This window comes from Coloeus monedula, assembly GCF_965178545.1.
Source record: "Coloeus monedula genome assembly, chromosome: 18".
Classification (NCBI taxonomy): Eukaryota; Metazoa; Chordata; class Aves; order Passeriformes; family Corvidae; genus Coloeus; species Coloeus monedula.
This window is the reverse complement of record NC_138798.1, coordinates 7,629,445-7,646,911: the sequence shown is the minus strand read 5'-3', so window position 1 is coordinate 7,646,911 and position 17,467 is coordinate 7,629,445. Positions and strand designations below refer to the sequence as shown.

General features: G+C 41.2%; 2 protein-coding genes across 2 annotated transcripts; one reads left to right on the top strand and one right to left on the bottom strand.

The window, feature by feature from the left end:
* Window positions 1-198: 198 nt before the first annotated feature.
* On the bottom strand, window positions 199-7,169 carry TRMT2A (tRNA methyltransferase 2 homolog A). Its single transcript, XM_082293375.1, has 11 exons — window positions 6,245-7,169; window positions 5,433-5,541; window positions 4,769-4,950; window positions 3,787-3,901; window positions 3,431-3,546; window positions 2,747-2,858; window positions 2,153-2,275; window positions 1,786-1,861; window positions 1,168-1,284; window positions 854-950; window positions 199-540 (listed from the first exon to the last, which is right to left on the bottom strand). Exons 1-11 carry the CDS (start codon window positions 6,823-6,825, stop codon window positions 240-242), a joined length of 1,929 nt encoding a protein of 642 aa, XP_082149501.1. The 5' UTR covers window positions 6,826-7,169; the 3' UTR covers window positions 199-239.
* Window positions 7,170-7,300: 131 nt separating this feature from the next.
* Window positions 7,301-17,254, top strand: RANBP1 (RAN binding protein 1). The gene is made up of 6 exons (XM_082293376.1): window positions 7,301-7,423; window positions 9,208-9,344; window positions 10,364-10,521; window positions 12,315-12,443; window positions 14,357-14,422; window positions 15,351-17,254. The coding sequence occupies exons 1-6, from the start codon at window positions 7,409-7,411 to the stop codon at window positions 15,473-15,475; spliced, it is 630 nt and encodes a 209-aa protein (XP_082149502.1). The 5' UTR covers window positions 7,301-7,408; the 3' UTR covers window positions 15,476-17,254.
* Window positions 17,255-17,467: the final 213 nt, after the last annotated feature.

The window sequence follows — 17,467 nt, the reverse complement described above, 5'->3', positions numbered from 1 at the left end:
GGCTCTGAGCAACCTGGTCAAGTGGAAGGTGTCCCTGCCCCTGGCAGAGGAGTGGTTATGAGATGATCCTTAAGGTCCTTTCTGGGCTTCTGTGATGAATGAAATTCATTCAAATTAGCATGATGAAATAATCTGGAAACCTTGCAACGACTCTGTTGTACAGAGATTTATTACCTGGATGTTACAGAAGTGATGTTACTGACACAGTTAATAAGCAAAAGTAGTTTCTGCAAAGTCTCTCAGGAGTTAAGTGACCCCCTCTCTTGGACTGCAGTGTCCTCATGGCCAGCAGTTGCCTGGCTCCCCCCCTCCCTGGCTGCTGGGCTGATGCCATCCATGCCCTCAGAGCCACATGCTGCTGCTGTGATCTCACTGGCAGCGGGTGCTGCTGCTGCTGCAGAGCTGCCGTTGGCATATTCCACCCTCTCAAAGAAGATCAGTAACTCACAGTGCCTGGTCTGAGGGAACAGATCCACAGCCATGGCTCGCACGGGGCGGAAAGAGGCTCCTTTCACCCTGTTGGAAGGGGCCCGGCACAGGCTTGATGGGAAAGGGAAGGAAATGCAGAAAGAACTGTTAATATTTTAGTACACTGCTCATCACTGCTATTCTCAGAGAGGTTTTTCTTCCTCAAGCCTCAATTCCATGATCAGGTTATTCACTACCCCTGATATTTCTGTTATAACTTGTGTATTGGGCAATACCATTCCAAGCCAGCTACTTCTGGTGCAAGGTAAGCCTCAAGGACCATGGCTTACAAAAAAAAAAATCCAGCAGTGCTCCCCCTCCTCAAAAAACACATCTTTTTCTTTTTCTACATTTAGTAAATAAACTTAATGCAAGAAACACTCACTCCACAAAGTTATTCATTGCAGCTCTGGGATTGCAGGAGACATAGATGAGCTTCTTCAGCTGTTCAGCTCTTCTAAGGGCAAGAATTACCTTGGAATCTAGATGATCAAAACCACAACAGCTGGGTACTGGTTCTGTGTGCAGCACGAGCCTCACAGAAAAATGCCATGTTATACTCCAGCATGAACAAAACTGCTGCCATTTTGCTTCAAGCTATAGCAGAAGCTTCCACTTAATTTATCCCAGTGGTGTTTTCTTCAGTTTCCCACCCAACACCCATCAAGACAGTAGTTAAACCCTAACTGGTGAACTTACGCAGCCCTGCTCGCGGCGGATCTACAATCGTGATCAGGTTTTGCGGAGCTAAAACGTTCATCAGGGAAGGAACAATATCTTCTGCCTTCCCACAATAGAATTCAATATTACTCAGTTCTGTAAAAAAAAGAGAAGATGTGATCAGAGTACTTGTCTAGGCACAGCAGCTTTCTGTTCTTTGCCTTGGATATTAAGTTCTGATGCCTCAGAAACTACAAATTGTTTAGTCTACCCTGAAATCAGTGTAATTTAAACAGTCACAGTTAACTTCAGATAATTTAAACAACAGTAATTTGAGCATCTTCCATTATCTGGACTAAAGCAAGAGCCCACAAACACCAGCTATGTTCATGTTTTCTTTAGGAAGGTAGCTGTGGTTTCATTTCATTTTTACCCTGAAATAAATATTTTACTTTTAAGTTTTAAAAAAAGCTGTTCAACTGGAAAATTGATCTCACAGGCTACCACGGTATTTGTTTTCAAGTGATTAAGTGTTTAAACTGGACAAGATCACTATCAACAACATGTAATTCCAGGCTGCTTAGATAAGGTGAAGAGCAACTGGCTGTACAACTATTCCTTAACACACAAAGGCCTTAGCATTTCAGCTTAACTCACCATTAATCTGGGCATTTGCTTTGGCATCCTGCACAGCTTCTTGGCAGAGCTCAATTCCAATTACCTTCTTCACTCTCTGTAGAATCAAAGGAAAAAGATCCCTCTGTGATATGTATATGTAAATTTAACCATTTTTCATAGCCTCAGCAATTAACAGGGACTTTGACTCCTACCTAGGCTGCTCAACACAAGGGTGAGCTTTCACAAGGATATGGTAAAGCAGCTGCAGGCAGTTCAATTACAAATTAATTTTAAAAATTAAGATACAATCTTTTGCATTTCACGTTCATTAGGTATTTTCTTTCCTTGCAGCCACAGTTAAAAATAGGTAAAAAGTAGCTTCTATCCAGGAAGGGAAATTGCCAACCTTTGCTAAAGAAATCCCAATGGTTCCTGTCCCACAACAGACGTCCAGCACAGTGCTCTCTTGGCTCAGTTGTACCCACTCCCCAATGGCAGTGTACAAAACTTCTGCAGCTTGTGTGTTCACCTGGGAAATTAAGTTTCCAATAGATCTACTTCTTCATAAATAGTAAATATGTTTTAATGAGTCTTAGTAAAGCATGTTTTCTTGTTTCAACAAAACAAATCATTATAAGTTAAAAATACATTTTAAAGTGTTGGAAGGGCAGAAATAAGTTTTGGGAAAGAAAACAAAAATTAGTAATACAAGACTCCTGAACTGTATTATTGCATGTTCAGTGTTACAAAACGCTGCCAAGAAACAGGAGGAAAATGGTAATGAACTAGTAAATAGAAAAAGTTGTCTTCAATGTGCTCCCATCAAGCTTACAGTCATTCACTGCTTTTACAGCCAAACATAATACTTACTGGTATTTAATCACATCAAATATATAAAAGGTTAAATCTCTAAGTGAGTAACATCTTGTCCACAGCATTAGTCAAGCTCAAGAGCATTCATGCAAATCCAGTTAAATGAGCAGCTTCACATCATCCTTACTTGAAAAAATGCATGAGGAGAAATTCTAAATTTTAGGCCAAGGAGTTCTTCATATATGTACTTATCACCAGCCACATGCTCCAAAGGCAAGTCTTCTAGATTGGGAGATTTCCTGGGAGTAAAGGAGGAACGGGAAGACAAAATAGAGAGGGGGAAACAAAACCAAAAAAAGACAATTGTGTCACAATCTTTACCAAAGCTGTAGTCATCATAAAATTGTAGTACTACATCCTCATCAGTAACATTTATCAGCTGCTCTTAGAGACTCTCCTTGGCCATTGCTGTCTCAGAGTGCAAGGACCTTCACCATCTTGAGATGAAGATGGTGTGAGCCTTGTGCTCTAAGGAGGATGGGGAGATTGAAAAATTCACATAAATAGGGAAGAAAGGCAGAAGTTACTTGATAGTAATAAGCATTCATCTACTGCAGTAAACACTTTTACAGCTTGACAGCCAGCAATGGCCAGTGGGTTCACCCACTGAAACTCTAGCTGCCTTTGTCCAGAGAATGGGAAATTTCAGGAGTCTCTTGTGGAAAAGGTGAGTAACTTCAACAATTAGTAATAGTGCTGCTACTTCTATGAAGCAGACAAAACAAGGCTATGAAAGTGCTAACTGCTATTTTACAAACACCAAAAACCCAGCCACCACCAAAATCCGTCAAAGCAAAGTCAGTGCCCTCACCTCTGTCCTTCCTCCACAAAGTACAGAGAAGTAACACCACTGCTCTTTCCCATCCCTTCTGTGAAGTATTTTGCCAGAGAGATTTTCAGGTCAGCTAGCTCTTCTTTACCCAATTTCTAAAGGTTTCATTTGAAAAAAGGAAAAATAATCATTTTAGTGATTTCAAGATAGGATTTAGTGTATGCCTTGTTCATTTCCATGTATTGGATTAGTCAGAATAGAATCAGACTGGTGATGCAAGGCAGACTACCCCAAGTAATTCTTCTATTTCTCTTGCATGCACAATTCACAAAATCAAATTGAAGTAGTTCTAAAGCTGTGAGTCTGGGCTGCACATTACATATCAAGTGAAATACCTGAGGATTGAAATAAGCAATTGCCATGATATGGCCATTCCGGCTGGTCCGGACCGTGAGCTGCTTCCAGTGACCTTCGTAGGTTTCGGGACTGTACACTGAGTAAGGAGTTGACCTGTAATTTGCAGAAGCTCAGTTACTTATACAGAGAATTATTTTTTTGTGTAACATTAAACAGTTCATTGAATCAAAAGAAGGTCACTGCAAAGTGATGGAAAAAATGCTAAGTACAAACAGAGGGTACATTGATTTGTCAGGGAAAGAATGACTTCCAACTTCTCAACTAAGAAAGACTGATGGATAGGATCTCCTAAAGCAAAATAATCTGTCCCTCCTTCCCACAGTCCTCTTACCCGTTTTAACCCATGCAAAATTACAGAGAGGCAAGAGGCAGCTTCTCACTGCATTCAGAGGGTGACATAACTTTTCATAACGCTTTCATTAGCTTCTCTGCTTCATACCAAGTTCAAGTCTTCCATCTTCATGATTCTTCTGAGGTTTCCATTTCTGAGGATTTAACTGCTCTTTAATGAAAGTGTCCCTTTTTCTAAAAAAGTACTCTTGCTTAATATACAACTTTTGGTTTATTCCTTGCTGTAGGATGATTCTTCTCCTCATCCAAGGAAGCAATGGACCTTGGTTATTTAATTCCTCCTTTCAGAAGTGTTTTCCTGAGTACTTCTTTACAGTTAGTGGAAGAAACTCCTGAGTAACACAGACTTTTCCTGTAGACTTACATATCCCATTGCTTGCAATAAAGCTGTGTTCAGCTGGTACCTGTTCCCCCATCTCTGAGCAGCTGAGCAGGACCAAGGGAAAAACACCCCATGATCCAGGCACGAGGTGGAAACAAAGAATCGCTAGAATTTGAGACTGGTATATCTTAGATCTTAAAGCTCAGAACAAACACTAATTAAATTTATAAATATTTTTTATTAAGATATCAAAACCTTTATGGATAACTCATTTTACTTATGCTCACCTTATGTAGTCTTGGAAAGCTTTTACTACTTTTTTGGCAATAGCAGGAATGTGAATAGTATCAAATGGCTCCACTACAGCACATGTACCACCCTTATATTTGCCAAGACGACAACCCACAGTTTTGTCTTCTTGATTTACACCAATCCCAATCAAGAACTCACATTTGTTGCGATATTCAGTCTAGATTAAAATAAAGTTATGTAAGATATTTATACAGTATTTATTTGTACATGCCAAGTTTTTCCTGAAACAAATCTCATGTGGTTAAATGCATTTGAAAACAGACACAGGACATTTAGCTCATATAGAAGATACTCATGGATTTTGATGTGTGAACGAACAGTAGTAATAAAAAAGTATTAGTAAATCTTGTTATTTAAAAAGCAAAATATTGCCTCTGTTGAGGAACATATTAGCTTACAACACAGGCTTGCAAGGACAGTATATTTCTTTTAAAGTTAGAATATCCAGTTATCAATTTTTCTGCTTCCTGTAAATATTTCCACACAGTATTTACATGAAAGGCAACAACATCTAAAATTCATCATTTATTACAAGATGAAGCTGAATACTCAGTTTGTCAACTGTCTCTCAAGACCAAATAATCAACATAACCCTCAGCTCATTAAGCCTGTTCCACACTTTACCTGAGATTACATTACCTGTAAGGGTGATGCTTTCACTCCCTCCACTGGGCAACATAATTTATTAAACTTCTGCTTCTGCAGGAACAACCAGGGTAATAAAGCTCTGTTGTTATTTCCTATTTCCCTGCCCAAACCAGAAACAAAAAGTGTAAAGCACACATTTAGAAAAATTGAGGTCAAGAGTTGCACAAGACTTTTTTTTCTATAGGGCACAAAAAAGAATCAGTTTATCACATGGAAGTGTTTCTTCCAAAATTTTTTAACGGGCAAACCCTCTCCAACTTTGTAAGAGCTGTAACCTGAAAAAATAAGGGTTAAATATAGTTATAATGGTTATGTACTGGATTTATCAATGTATCCATGCATGATAAAGAATGGCAGTTTTATCCAAGGCAAGAAACAGAAGTGATACTTTGATCTCCAAAGACCAGGCATAAAATTTTAAGGGGATTTAAAAAGAGAAAATCCTAGTAGTAATTTGCCACCTCTACAGATTGATTCTCTCTTACACCATGTGACAATGCCATTTTTTTAAGGGCACAAACATCCTTCTGCTTATGGAACAACAGACTTTAAAACCAATCCCCCTTCATTAAGCAATCTTTTGAAGGTGACCAAGAACATCAATAGCAAGTTTTGTTAGATGGAACAGCTTTTAGGCTGCAGCATCGCAGATTATCTTGTAATTAGTTTGACTGGGGATCCGAGTTTTGACCTACCTCTAACTCACTTCAGTTTAGAGGTTTGCTTTGTCAATTGGTGTGAATTTAGCTATATCCCATCATTAGGCCAAGTCTTGTACACATTACGTTACAAACAGGAATTACTTTGTCAGCTTCTGCAGCACTTGCTCGCACTCCTGCTTCTTCTGGGCCAGCTGCTCCTCGTAGGGCACGTTCCACAACGGGGTCACCACATCCGCGATCCGCTTGCTCAGAGGCTCCTCTCCGGAGGGAGCCGGACGCTTCGCCTCTCCCTGCTCCGAATCCTCTTCTTGCTTCCTTTTCTTGGCGATGGGGTCGGCTTTGGGCTTGGCCAGGCGCACGCTGAGGTGGCGGCTCTTCCAGAGCGCGCCGTGCAGCACCTGCATGGCCTTGTCCCGCTCCTCCTCGCTCTTGAACGTCACGAAGGCGAACGTCTGCTTCCCAAAGAGTTTTATCTTGTGAGGATTGAGCCCGTACTTGGCAAGGAACTTTTTCACGTCATTAAACCCAATGTATTTGGGCAGGTTCTGTATCTCTACTTTATAGATCTCGGAGGTGAACAAGTCTCCCTTAATGTATCTATATACGTCGGGGCTCTCCGCGGGGTCTCCCCCGGCCTGGCTGTCCCGCTGAGCCCCATCTCCAGCCTCCGCCACAGGCGCCGTTTCGCGGTCGGGCTCGCAGCGCTCGCATTCCTCCGCCATAGTCCCGCCAGCCCTCAGCCACCCCGCGCACCTCCTGGGGCGGGGCCGTAGCCTCCCGGACGGGCCGCTGCGAGGAGAGTGACGGCAGAGAAAGTATCTGGTTGTTTTTTAAGCGCTGCCCCTCAGCGCTGCGGCTCCCCGCGCCCGGGAGCACCTGCGGCTCTTAAACATATTAAAAACAGCAGCTTACACATCACCCCTTCCCTCAGGCGGGCGCCATCTTGAGCCGGGACGCGGGCGGTCGCCGCCATGGCGCGGGGGGTGATGGGAAAAGCGCCTGGGAAACGAGACAACAAAAACGCTTCTCGGGGGGCGGGCGGGGCCGCGCCGCTGGTCGGTACCGGGGGTCGGTGGCAGGGCCGGTACCGGGGCCGGTTCCGGGGGCCCGTGGGGGGATCGGTGTGATGGGGCCGGGGCGGGCGGTGCTCTGCCCGCGCCGGGGGCGGGGCACGAGCGCGGGGCTGAGAGGGAGCGGGCGTTTCCCATCGTGCCTTGCGGCGGCGCGGCGCGGGCTGCGGGAATGAGGTAAAGGCGGGCGGGGCGCGCGGCAGGAAGCGGCGAGCGGAGCGCGGCGAGCGGGCCCATGGCGGACACGGCGGTGAGGGGCGGCCGCAGGCCGGCGGCCGGGCCGGGAACGGCGGGGGGGAAGGGGCGGCACCGAGGGCCGGGGCGGGAGAGTAACGGAAACAGGTGGGGCCCGGGCGGGGGGGGGCTGAGGCGGGCGGGGGGAGCCGAGGTCGGGCAGGGCCCGGGGGGACGGACGCTGGGCCTTGCTGGAGGCTGGAGCGGCCGCGCCCGCGGGGCCGGCGGTTTGCGGCCCTTCCGGGCACGTGTGGCTCCTCGGGCTGGCCCCTCCACCCGCCTCTGCCGTTCCCCGGCATGAGGGAGCCCGAGCGACCCGGGATCTTTCGGGTGCTCCTTCTCCCCGTTTCCCTTCTTTCTTTTTCTCCTCCCTCTTTCCGCCCCTCCCCCGGCCCGCTGGCCGGACCCCTCGTGCTACAGCAGTTCCCCACGTGCTTTATATCGCGGCAGGGCGGGATCGTATCGTGATAACGGGATCCACGTTCTCGCATGTGGCTGCTGTGAATCGTGCATTTCTCATGGTCTGTGTAATTAATTGCTCCGGCGCAGAACGCACGATGAGTTACCAGGCGGGATGTGCTACCTACCCAGGAAGATACAATGTATAAAAGTTTAGCTAACGTTTCTTGTCCTGTTTTTCGGAAACAGATGTGACGTAACGCCTTTCTCGCTTTTTTTTTTACATGTTGGAACACCGGGCATATAAAACTGGCAATAGCTTGTGTGATGTTGTTGATACAACTAGATTTTATTTTGCAACATTTTTTACCTAATTTTCCCCTGTCCCCTCTTTTTTCTTTTGTTTACTATGTAGTAAAAATAGACTGCTTTCTTTCAGTGGCTTTATGCACAAGTGGTGTGTACCTGCTCTATAAAGGACATTGTGAATAGAGCCTGTAAGAGCGGACTTTTCCATTTGTAAAGTGAAAATATTATTTAAATATCTTCGATGTATAGACTGTTTTTCCTTTCTGGTACTCAAGCAGCAACAAAAAAACCCAAACCCAAATCAGTTCCCTTGACCTGAGATAGCTGCTTTGTGGCTTTGTTAAACTTGCATATGAATCTCCCTCCTAGGCTTGTGTGCTGAGTGCTTTTTAGCAGTCCATATGTATGAAGTACTAGAGATGTTTATCATTTACCTACTAGTCACTTAGTAAAAACCATTCTTAAGCTTAATGAATGCTCTGACAGATTCCTAAAGAACTTAAATAGGAAATATTATTTTGGCCATGTACCTGTAACCTAAAGTTCCTTGAGGAGTCTTAAAACAAGAAACCTAAATTATTTCATGAGTGTTACAGCTCTGTCTCATAATATCTTTGACTGTGGGTGATTCTAATACATAAGACCGAATTATGAACTTGAGATGATGCAATGTGTCCCTTAAGCTGGGTTAGGTGGTTGCTTTGATGTTGTGTGGGGTTTTTTTACTAATTTTCCCATTAACAATGGGTCATTAGGCACTAAAGAAATAGTAGGGCTTTAGTAGCATAAAACACATTGCATAGGAAAAATTGTTGAAGAAATTATTTTTCCATAACCAAGAGCTATTGCTCCAAGGCCAAGCCTCCGCACAATTCATGAGTTGTAGGATTAAAACACCTAGCACTGGATGAGCACCTTTTTGTTTCTTAGTGTAACTGTATGTTGACTTGGAAGTCCTTTGTTTTCAGGTATAATGGTATTTCAGTTACTAAGATCTAGTTGCTGAAAAGTGATACATGTTTTAAACACAGATATGAGTACTTCAGGGTTTGGGTACATAGCAAGTTTGTGTTTTGTTTTTTTACTCCTCAGGAAGCACATGAGGAGCATGATACTTCTACTGAAAATGCAGATGATTCTAACCACGATCCTCAGTTTGAGCCCATAGTTTCCCTTCCAGAGCAAGAAATAAAAACTCTGGAAGAGGATGAGGAAGAACTCTTTAAGATGTAAGTAGAATATTTCTCTCTATTATGTGCGTGTTCATTAGGCTTAAACTTGACAGTGTTTATAAGAAGCTGCATAACTTGTAGCAATCTCTGTATGAAGGGGTAATCTAACTTGCTTGGCCTGCACTGTGATGGCAGAGATTGAGTGGGGGGCAGTTGATATTGCCCCAAGGAAATGAAGTCTGGAACCATAGAAGGGAGCTGATAGTACAAATCTGGCTTTAGCATTGTTTAGCATAAAAGAAAACAACAACTTAGGTAACAATTATTGAAATTGTGATCACAGAGTATGAAACAAGTGTCTTGGGAGGAAAGAAATGAGATGTATATGATGTTGCTGCCATGCATCCCTAGGTAAAGGGTGATGTACAAGGTGCTGAAATAATAAAAGCAACAGCTGCAGTACAGTATTGGAGCATCTGTGGCATTTCCTGTCTGTTGTCCTCAACATAGTTTATCCTTAGATTATGCTTATTGTCAGATCAGGAGAGCTGGATCTTTCTGAAGAAAAATGTAGCCTAAAGGCTTAAGAAGTGTTTTGAATTTGATCCCTGATGTGCTTGCTTTAAATAGGTTTAAAAAATTCTGCTTTTACTTAATCAACAAATGGTATTGCTCATCTGGAAGAGAGATTTGAGTTCTCCATATACAGATTCTGGTAATACCTAAAGTGATGGTCAGTTTCTAACAGGTAGTATGGTGAACTCTGGCTTTAGCAAAACCTGTTAATTAGCTACCTAAATTTAAAAGGTTGCATACACCAAATATGTTTATCATTCCCTAAGAGTGTCCAGAATTTTAGTACAGTTATTACATAATTCCTAATGCTCTCTTACTAGATTTTAATTTATCATATCAGTTTCTAAATGTGTATATTGAAGTTGAACAGAGAATCTTATAAAAGGAATTGTTTTCTTCCTCTGTGTGTCTTATAAAAAGAACTGTCCTGTTCTATCAGGTGTGGTGTTTTAATAAATGTTTTAATACATGGAGGCTAATTAAATCTTTTGTTCTCCAAGGCGAGCAAAGCTCTTCCGGTTTGCATCTGAGAATGACCTTCCAGAGTGGAAAGAACGAGGAACTGGTGATGTGAAGCTCCTGAAACACAAGGAGAAGGGAACAATTCGCCTCCTCATGCGGAGGGATAAAACCCTAAAAATCTGTGCAAACCATTACAGTATGTTATACATTGCTATTGCTATACTTATTCTTGTTTGAAAAAATAAGCTTGTAGAAATTCAGTATGGTTATCTCCTGCTGTTCCTACAAGGTTTCAGGTATCAAAAACCATGAGGGGTTATTTTTATTAATGGAAGGAAGCTGAAGCTTTTTTCCCTCAGAGCCTGATACTGCTCTAATACTAACTAAAGTCACTTTAAAATTTAGCTGTGATAGATGGGTATTATATGATTGCTTCCAATGGGTGTGGTTTATTTTAATGATTAATAGAGTGTAGAACATGTAGGCCTTAATACTGTTTGGAATAAGAATTTAATGTATGCTGTTTTGCTTTTGTAAAAGAGTGAGAAAAAACATGATCTAATAATTTACTACTTGGAGCTAAATGTTTGAATTGCTGGAACCAATCCCTTAACCATCAGAAAACAGACTGAGGTGCTAAGCTAATCTGAGTTTACCTTTCTCTGCTTGTGAAATAAACTGAAATGAACATGTTATATTGGGCTGACTCATTCAAAAAAGAAACCTCTTTGAATAAAAAAAACCACGAAAGAGCAAGACAAACTTGAAAGTCAGCACAACTCGCAACAAGCAGACTAATATGGTGATACTGGCTTGCTTTGGCGATACTCAGGTTTTTATATGAGGAGTATATAATGTTCTGTGGAGTTAAACTACATTTATATAACTTGAAATAAGAAGTAGCTTAATGCAAAGCTCAATAGTGCTTGTTTTCTTGGGTAGATCCCTTCAGAAATCAAAGTGTTCAGAGGAGACAGGTGTTTAGTAAAAGAAATGGCAAATATGAAAGCAGTGTAGTCACCAACCAGCAGGAATAAACCTTTTGTTTAGGGAAATAAATGTTGCACATATGCAAAACAGAATTGATGAATTTGTAGTATTCATGTCAGAAGTTGTTTAGGGTTTTTTTCCTGGAAAAGCTGCTCTACATATAGACTTGTTTATTGAATTTATGCTGACTCACAGTCAGACAAAAGGACTCTCTTCATTTTTGCAAAGCATTAAATGGAGCAAAATATATTTTGATCTCTAGATTTTAAAAATGCAGGGAAGGGAGTAGACTCTTCAGATTTCTCCTGAACTAGACAGGACCCAGAAAAAAAGCCCTGCTTATACTTTGCATGTCTGTAATGTACAAAGTCTTAAGGTACTGTGGGAAGTAACATTTCAACTTCTCGAGTCAGTCAGGTGAGGTAATTATAGTGTCTTGGTGGGAAAGGGCCCCATTTACTGGAAGGGAGCAAACAGATTGAAAATACACTGAACACTTTGCAGCACTGCAGAATTCTGTAATATCTTGTAGTACAGTTTTAAAATGATGGGAGAGAGAATTAACCTGATGACTAATTGTAGGAATAGTGTTTTTTAAAATTAATTTTGGTAGTAGTTTCGGTGTGCAAAAGAAGAATGAGTGTTGTTTGGCTGGATGCCTTTTCCTCCTAAATCATTTGCCTGTACTTCAGAGCTGTGCTCAATGATTGCATCTCTTAGTATCACAGTCATCTGTTTTAAACAAAAATTGAATTAAACTCTCTTTCCTAACAGTAGTGAATCCAGCTTCCTCTCACACAGTAATGGTCTTGCATCATTTTATTTGACAGTGTAAGGAAAAATACACATGGGCACCATTTTCTTGTACTTATCCCAGAGAAATTCTGTGTCAAGTGCTTTACGTAACCATCGCAGCCCGTTGTCACTGAGATTTATGGAGGCTGATGTGGAAAACATTTATTATTGTGCTCTGTACATCTTTTAATGCTTTCCTTTCAGTCACACCCTTAATGGAGCTGAAGCCTAACGCTGGGAGCGACAGGGCATGGGTCTGGAACACACATGCTGACTTTGCAGATGAAAGTCCCAAGCCCGAACTTCTGGCAATCCGATTTCTAAACGCAGAGAGTGAGTGGACTGGCACTGAACTTACACTGATTGTAAACTGTTATGTTACCCTGCTTGCCTGAATACTGCTCTAAACCATTGCTGGAGACATGCTGTATCTCACCCCTTCGTGAGGGTTAGCTAGTGTTAGCTAATTAATTCTTTATCTGAGAGAAGTTTGTTAATCACTTAACCACATCTGTTGACAAACAGTGAAGTAATTAGGTCTGCAGTAATATTTGTACTGTTTCTGCCCTAGGCCCTTTTTTAACATAAGCCATTTCATGTAAGTGCAATGCCAATTAGAATAAAACTAAAAGCAGTTAAGAGATTCATGTGCAGCTTACTTTCATTTAATTCAGGTGCTCTATTGTAGTTAAGATTAGATTTTTGCATTAGAAACAAGGAAATCCTGACCTGATATTTCTGGTCCGTCTGCATCAGCAGAACATCTGGGTTGGTTTTTTTTTAATGAAGTATGTCGTATCTTTGTTTTGATTAAATGGAACCCTCAGTGAAAAGTGCTAGTCAGGCCCATCAAACTAGTCAGTGGCTTTTTCTGGAGTGACTACACCGAGTACCAGAACAGTAACTAGTAATGGATCGGCTGGGATTAAATCAAAGAAGTGTTTATGGGCAGAGGGGGTTTATGTTGTTTTGTTGTTGGTTTGGTTGGGTTTTTTTTAAAGAAGCAAAATGAAAAAGTGTTGCATTTCTTGCTTTACAATTTGCCACACAAGTTTAGTGTGTTAGCTTCCTTTTCTCCCTACATACTAGATGGATCATAAAGTGGTTGTATATTTTAAAACTTGATGGATTTGACTACATCAGGAAAGAACTTAGTATATCTTGTCTTTTTCCTTTGCCTTAAGTCTCCAGTGTTATATTGTTTAGCTAGACAAACCTTTCTGGTCCACCTGCTTAGTGCTTGCTTCATGATCAAGAAGGAAATTAAAGGCTAACTGCTCATCTCTGAGAAGTCTTTCCCTCTTTCTGGTAGAGGCTGTTCAGCTTATTGAATGTTCTGCCTTAAAGGAGTACTCCTTTCTTCCTGTTTGCCCTTTGCAGTACTGACTAAGCAGATGACAGGTGAAGAGACATAAGTTTGTCCTTCAGGTGTCTCTCCTGTTTGAGATGCTTGAAAAGGAAGCGATACAAACACTTCCTGGACCAGTTACAAAGTGCCTTCAGAATTCCTGTGGGGCAACAGTGACCTCCTGTGGTCAGCCAGACCAGCCTGGGATAGCAGGCTAGTACCACCTTGGTCGTTCTGCTGTCAGGAAGCTCCTTGGCCAGTCTCTTGTTGCTTGTATTACTTGTGTAGAAACATTACTGAAATTTGATCAGCTGCTTGGAATGGCTGTTGAATCGAGTGGTGGCTTAGAATGTAATGAAGATGATGCATTGTCGGCTTTTGTAGTGAGGAATAGCCCTTGGGTACAGAGTCTGAATGCTGTACTGGTGAAACAGGCATTATCTTCCTTTGCTGATGCTAAGAGCCCCAGTTATGGTCAGGTTGTGGAAAACTCTTGGGGTATAATGTAGCTGGCAAGGATAGCAGTTCAGAGCTAATCTTCAGTCTTCTGCATACGTATAGTTGTATTAGCAGTCTCTGACATCGTATTCCTATTCCTTTAGGCTACAGACAGCTGGGAGTTGCAATAACTACAGAACAGCTCCTGCTGGCATTACATTTTGAGTATCTTGCAAAATAAGCCGCTTTAGTAAACTTGCTGAAGAAGATAAATTGCTGTTGCACAAAGATGCGATTGAAGAATTTTGCATCTTGTATGATTTACTAGACTACTTCATAAGTCCCTAAAAATTTCGTTTACACAAAGCTTCTCCTGGGGTATCTTTCTTCCAGATTAGAAGTATTCAATGTTGTGAGGCAGTAAAAGTAACGAAAAAATATTTTATCTTTACTGAAACAGATGCACAGAAATTCAAGGCAAAATTTGAAGAATGCAGGAACGAAGTAGGCAAGAAAGCAAAGAAAGGTAAGGTAGTCTCAGTGTAACTCGATGCCACATTTCTGAGCTGTGTGAGTGGTTGCAGTACCCTGGAGTGTCATGTTCCAGCAGACTCACTCTGTGCTGAACTGCAGCCTTCAGTTCAGGTGCTTTTCTGTCTGCGAGAGTAAGAGCTCACAGGAGTGACGATGGCCTTCTTTCCTGTAGAAGGCTGTTACAGTTGCTGTTGGGACATCACTGCTTTGGAAAGGCTACCAAGGAAGTATTTGTGGCTTATAGTACACAAATGAACTGTGAACACTGCAGCCACAGTGCTCTTTCTTCCTTGCAGGTCCCTTTCCCAAATTTCACAAATGTATAATCATGCAAGTATAATATTTAATGTTTTCTTATAGCTGTTAATGTGTATGAAGTTGTTCACAAGTCTCTAATAGATTGTTGCACTTCCCTTTAGAATTGCCTGTGTGACAAGGTGTCCCACCATGTAAATATAGTAAACATTTCCATCTTTCTTAAGAACAGACAACCGCAGTCAATGTTCTTCAAGATACTTAGATTGGAGTTTTCCAGTCTTAAGAATTCCTATTCCCCAATTTCAAACTGGAGAACTTGGCTTTGCTTTTTTTGGTTAAGATGACAAGAAGCTAAGGACTTGTCTGGATACTTTATTGGTAGCAGCACAGCTGGCCAGATGTTACACACTGCTCAGTCCCTGTGATTAAGCCCTTATGTAGTGATTAACATATACGAGTGGTATTTCTTGAATTCTGACATCTGAAGTAATTACCAGAGGAAAAGAAATGGAATGAGTCACTCCAGTGGTCAGTGAAGAATATCTTAATTTTTGTCCAATACCAGCTGTCTCTCCCCACCCCCCTCACCCTTGTCTTTACTCTTTCTAACAGGGAAATCCATTACTGCCTGTGTGTAACATTTTTCCTAACCAATCTTTTAGCAGGCACAGACAAAAATGATAGTGCTGATAAAGTTGCTGAAAAACTAGAAGAGCTTTCTGTAAAAGAAGAGAGCAGAGAATCTGAGAAGAAAGAGACCAAGGAAAAAACTGAAGAAAAGCAATAAAATCATCCTGGGCCTTGCAGTTTTTCCTTTACTTTTTTCTTTTTTTCTTTTCCTTTTTTTTGGTTTTTTTTGGTTGGTTTTTTTTTTTTTTTAATTTTTACAAGGGACTTTATATGGAACTGAATTCAACATTCACATTGTTTTTTCTAAGCTTTTGCCCTTTGGAAGGTGTCTTCAGAAAAATTCATTCCCCAGTCATGAAAATGTACTGTGCTAACTTTCTTTTCCATAGTGGAAACACTTATTTATAGTCATCCAAAAGAGTGAATAAAAACAAACTTGAAAACCGCATCAGGGGACAGAACTGAGTTTTCTGTATACTGTAAAGGCTTATGAATACACATGTTTAATTGAGCTACATATCATCATTCCTGTGGATTAAGTAGGTTAACAGACTTTGTCAGCAGGGAAGATTAGGATTGCATTTGTGTTTCTTGTATGGCTTCTAAACTGTAATGTAACAGACCTTTCACACCTGCTGCTGTGTGTACCTGAGCAGGGAATGTGCCTGTGCTTCTTGAAACACAGCAGACTTCTGGAATCAGGCAGTAAGAGCATTTCTGGCACACTGTTGATGATGATCCATCAGACAGAGAAAATAAAGGTGGGGGACAATATGTATTATGTCAGATTTGAGAAGCATTTCCCTCTTACAAAACAAAATCTGTGCTTCCCCCTGCCCCAAATTTGTTAATAGTACAAAGGCTTGATTCCAGCAGACAGTTCCTGCTGTTGTCCCAGATCTTCCATGGTGTGCTGTTTGCTGACTGAAGGCAGCAGCAGCAACCTGTTACACTGAGGTGTATGCAAAGGAATCTGAGCTGTTTGAGTACCTTCCTGTGACATTCCCCTTGCCAGCCTGTTGTTGTTATAGGTCTAAAATGTATAAGCTTTTTTCCCAGGGCTTTGGAGCTCATTGTTTTTACAAACTAGAGGAGTTTTGAACTTCTCAGATGCTTGGTAGGGAGGCTGTCCCTCTTGGAGAGCAGCAGTCTGGAATTCATTTTGGAACAGTTAATTATGGTGCACATGCTTGAGGGACACCCCCCTTGCCAGAATGGGCAAATTGATCAAATCTCTTCCCTGCAAATGTTTTTAGTTTATCCAATTTCAAATTAGTGCTAGAGAGTAAGAAAATAAACTTTAGTAAGCAATAAAATCAACAGAATTAAGTTAATAGATAAATTGAATTTTGTTGTTAAACACTAATACAAGGATTGTGTTAGGATAGAGATGAAATTTTATAATAGTTTCCAAAATAATTATGAAAACTGGACAAAACTTGCTAAACTGTAAGACTGAATGATGTTAACATGGGATAGCAAGACCTTTTTGTCTTCATAAAGAGGCTTTTAGCTCAGTCAGGTTCTGCAGTGTACCTGAGGAAAATATATTTTTAAAAAAAAAAATCACGTCTTTTTTCTTAGCACTGCCTTTTGATGCTACAGTGAACGAGTCTTAAATCTGGAACTGTAATTCAGGTACTCACTTCATTCAAACAAAGTAATTCCTTTGGTGTTTTGCACGTTCCCCTTGAACTACAGCAGATATCAAAAGTCTGTTAATTAACAAAGATGGTTGAAAGGCAAAACAAAATGCTCTTTAGTGTTTCTGGTTTGGAAATAACAAGACAAAGCTATTTTGAAGTATTTAACATTTGAATGTAAAAGCCAAATCTTTATCCATGAATCATTGTAAATGATCTGATAATGTCAAACTGTGTCTAAATTGATAGAAATGACTTAAAAATTTCAAAATAAACTTAAATTTTCATTTAAAGGATTTGCTTTTTATTTTGAGAACTCATACTGGGAATGCATTTTTAGTCTTCAGGGGCAAAGTGATGAAAATGGGTGAGTTGCATTTCACTGTCAAACATTGTACAGAAGAGGGAGGGCAGCACCTGAATGACTTAATTTGTCTTAATATTGGTTATTGATGACTCCTGCTTAATGTTATTACCCTCTCTTCCCCTCTTACTTCAGCATCCTT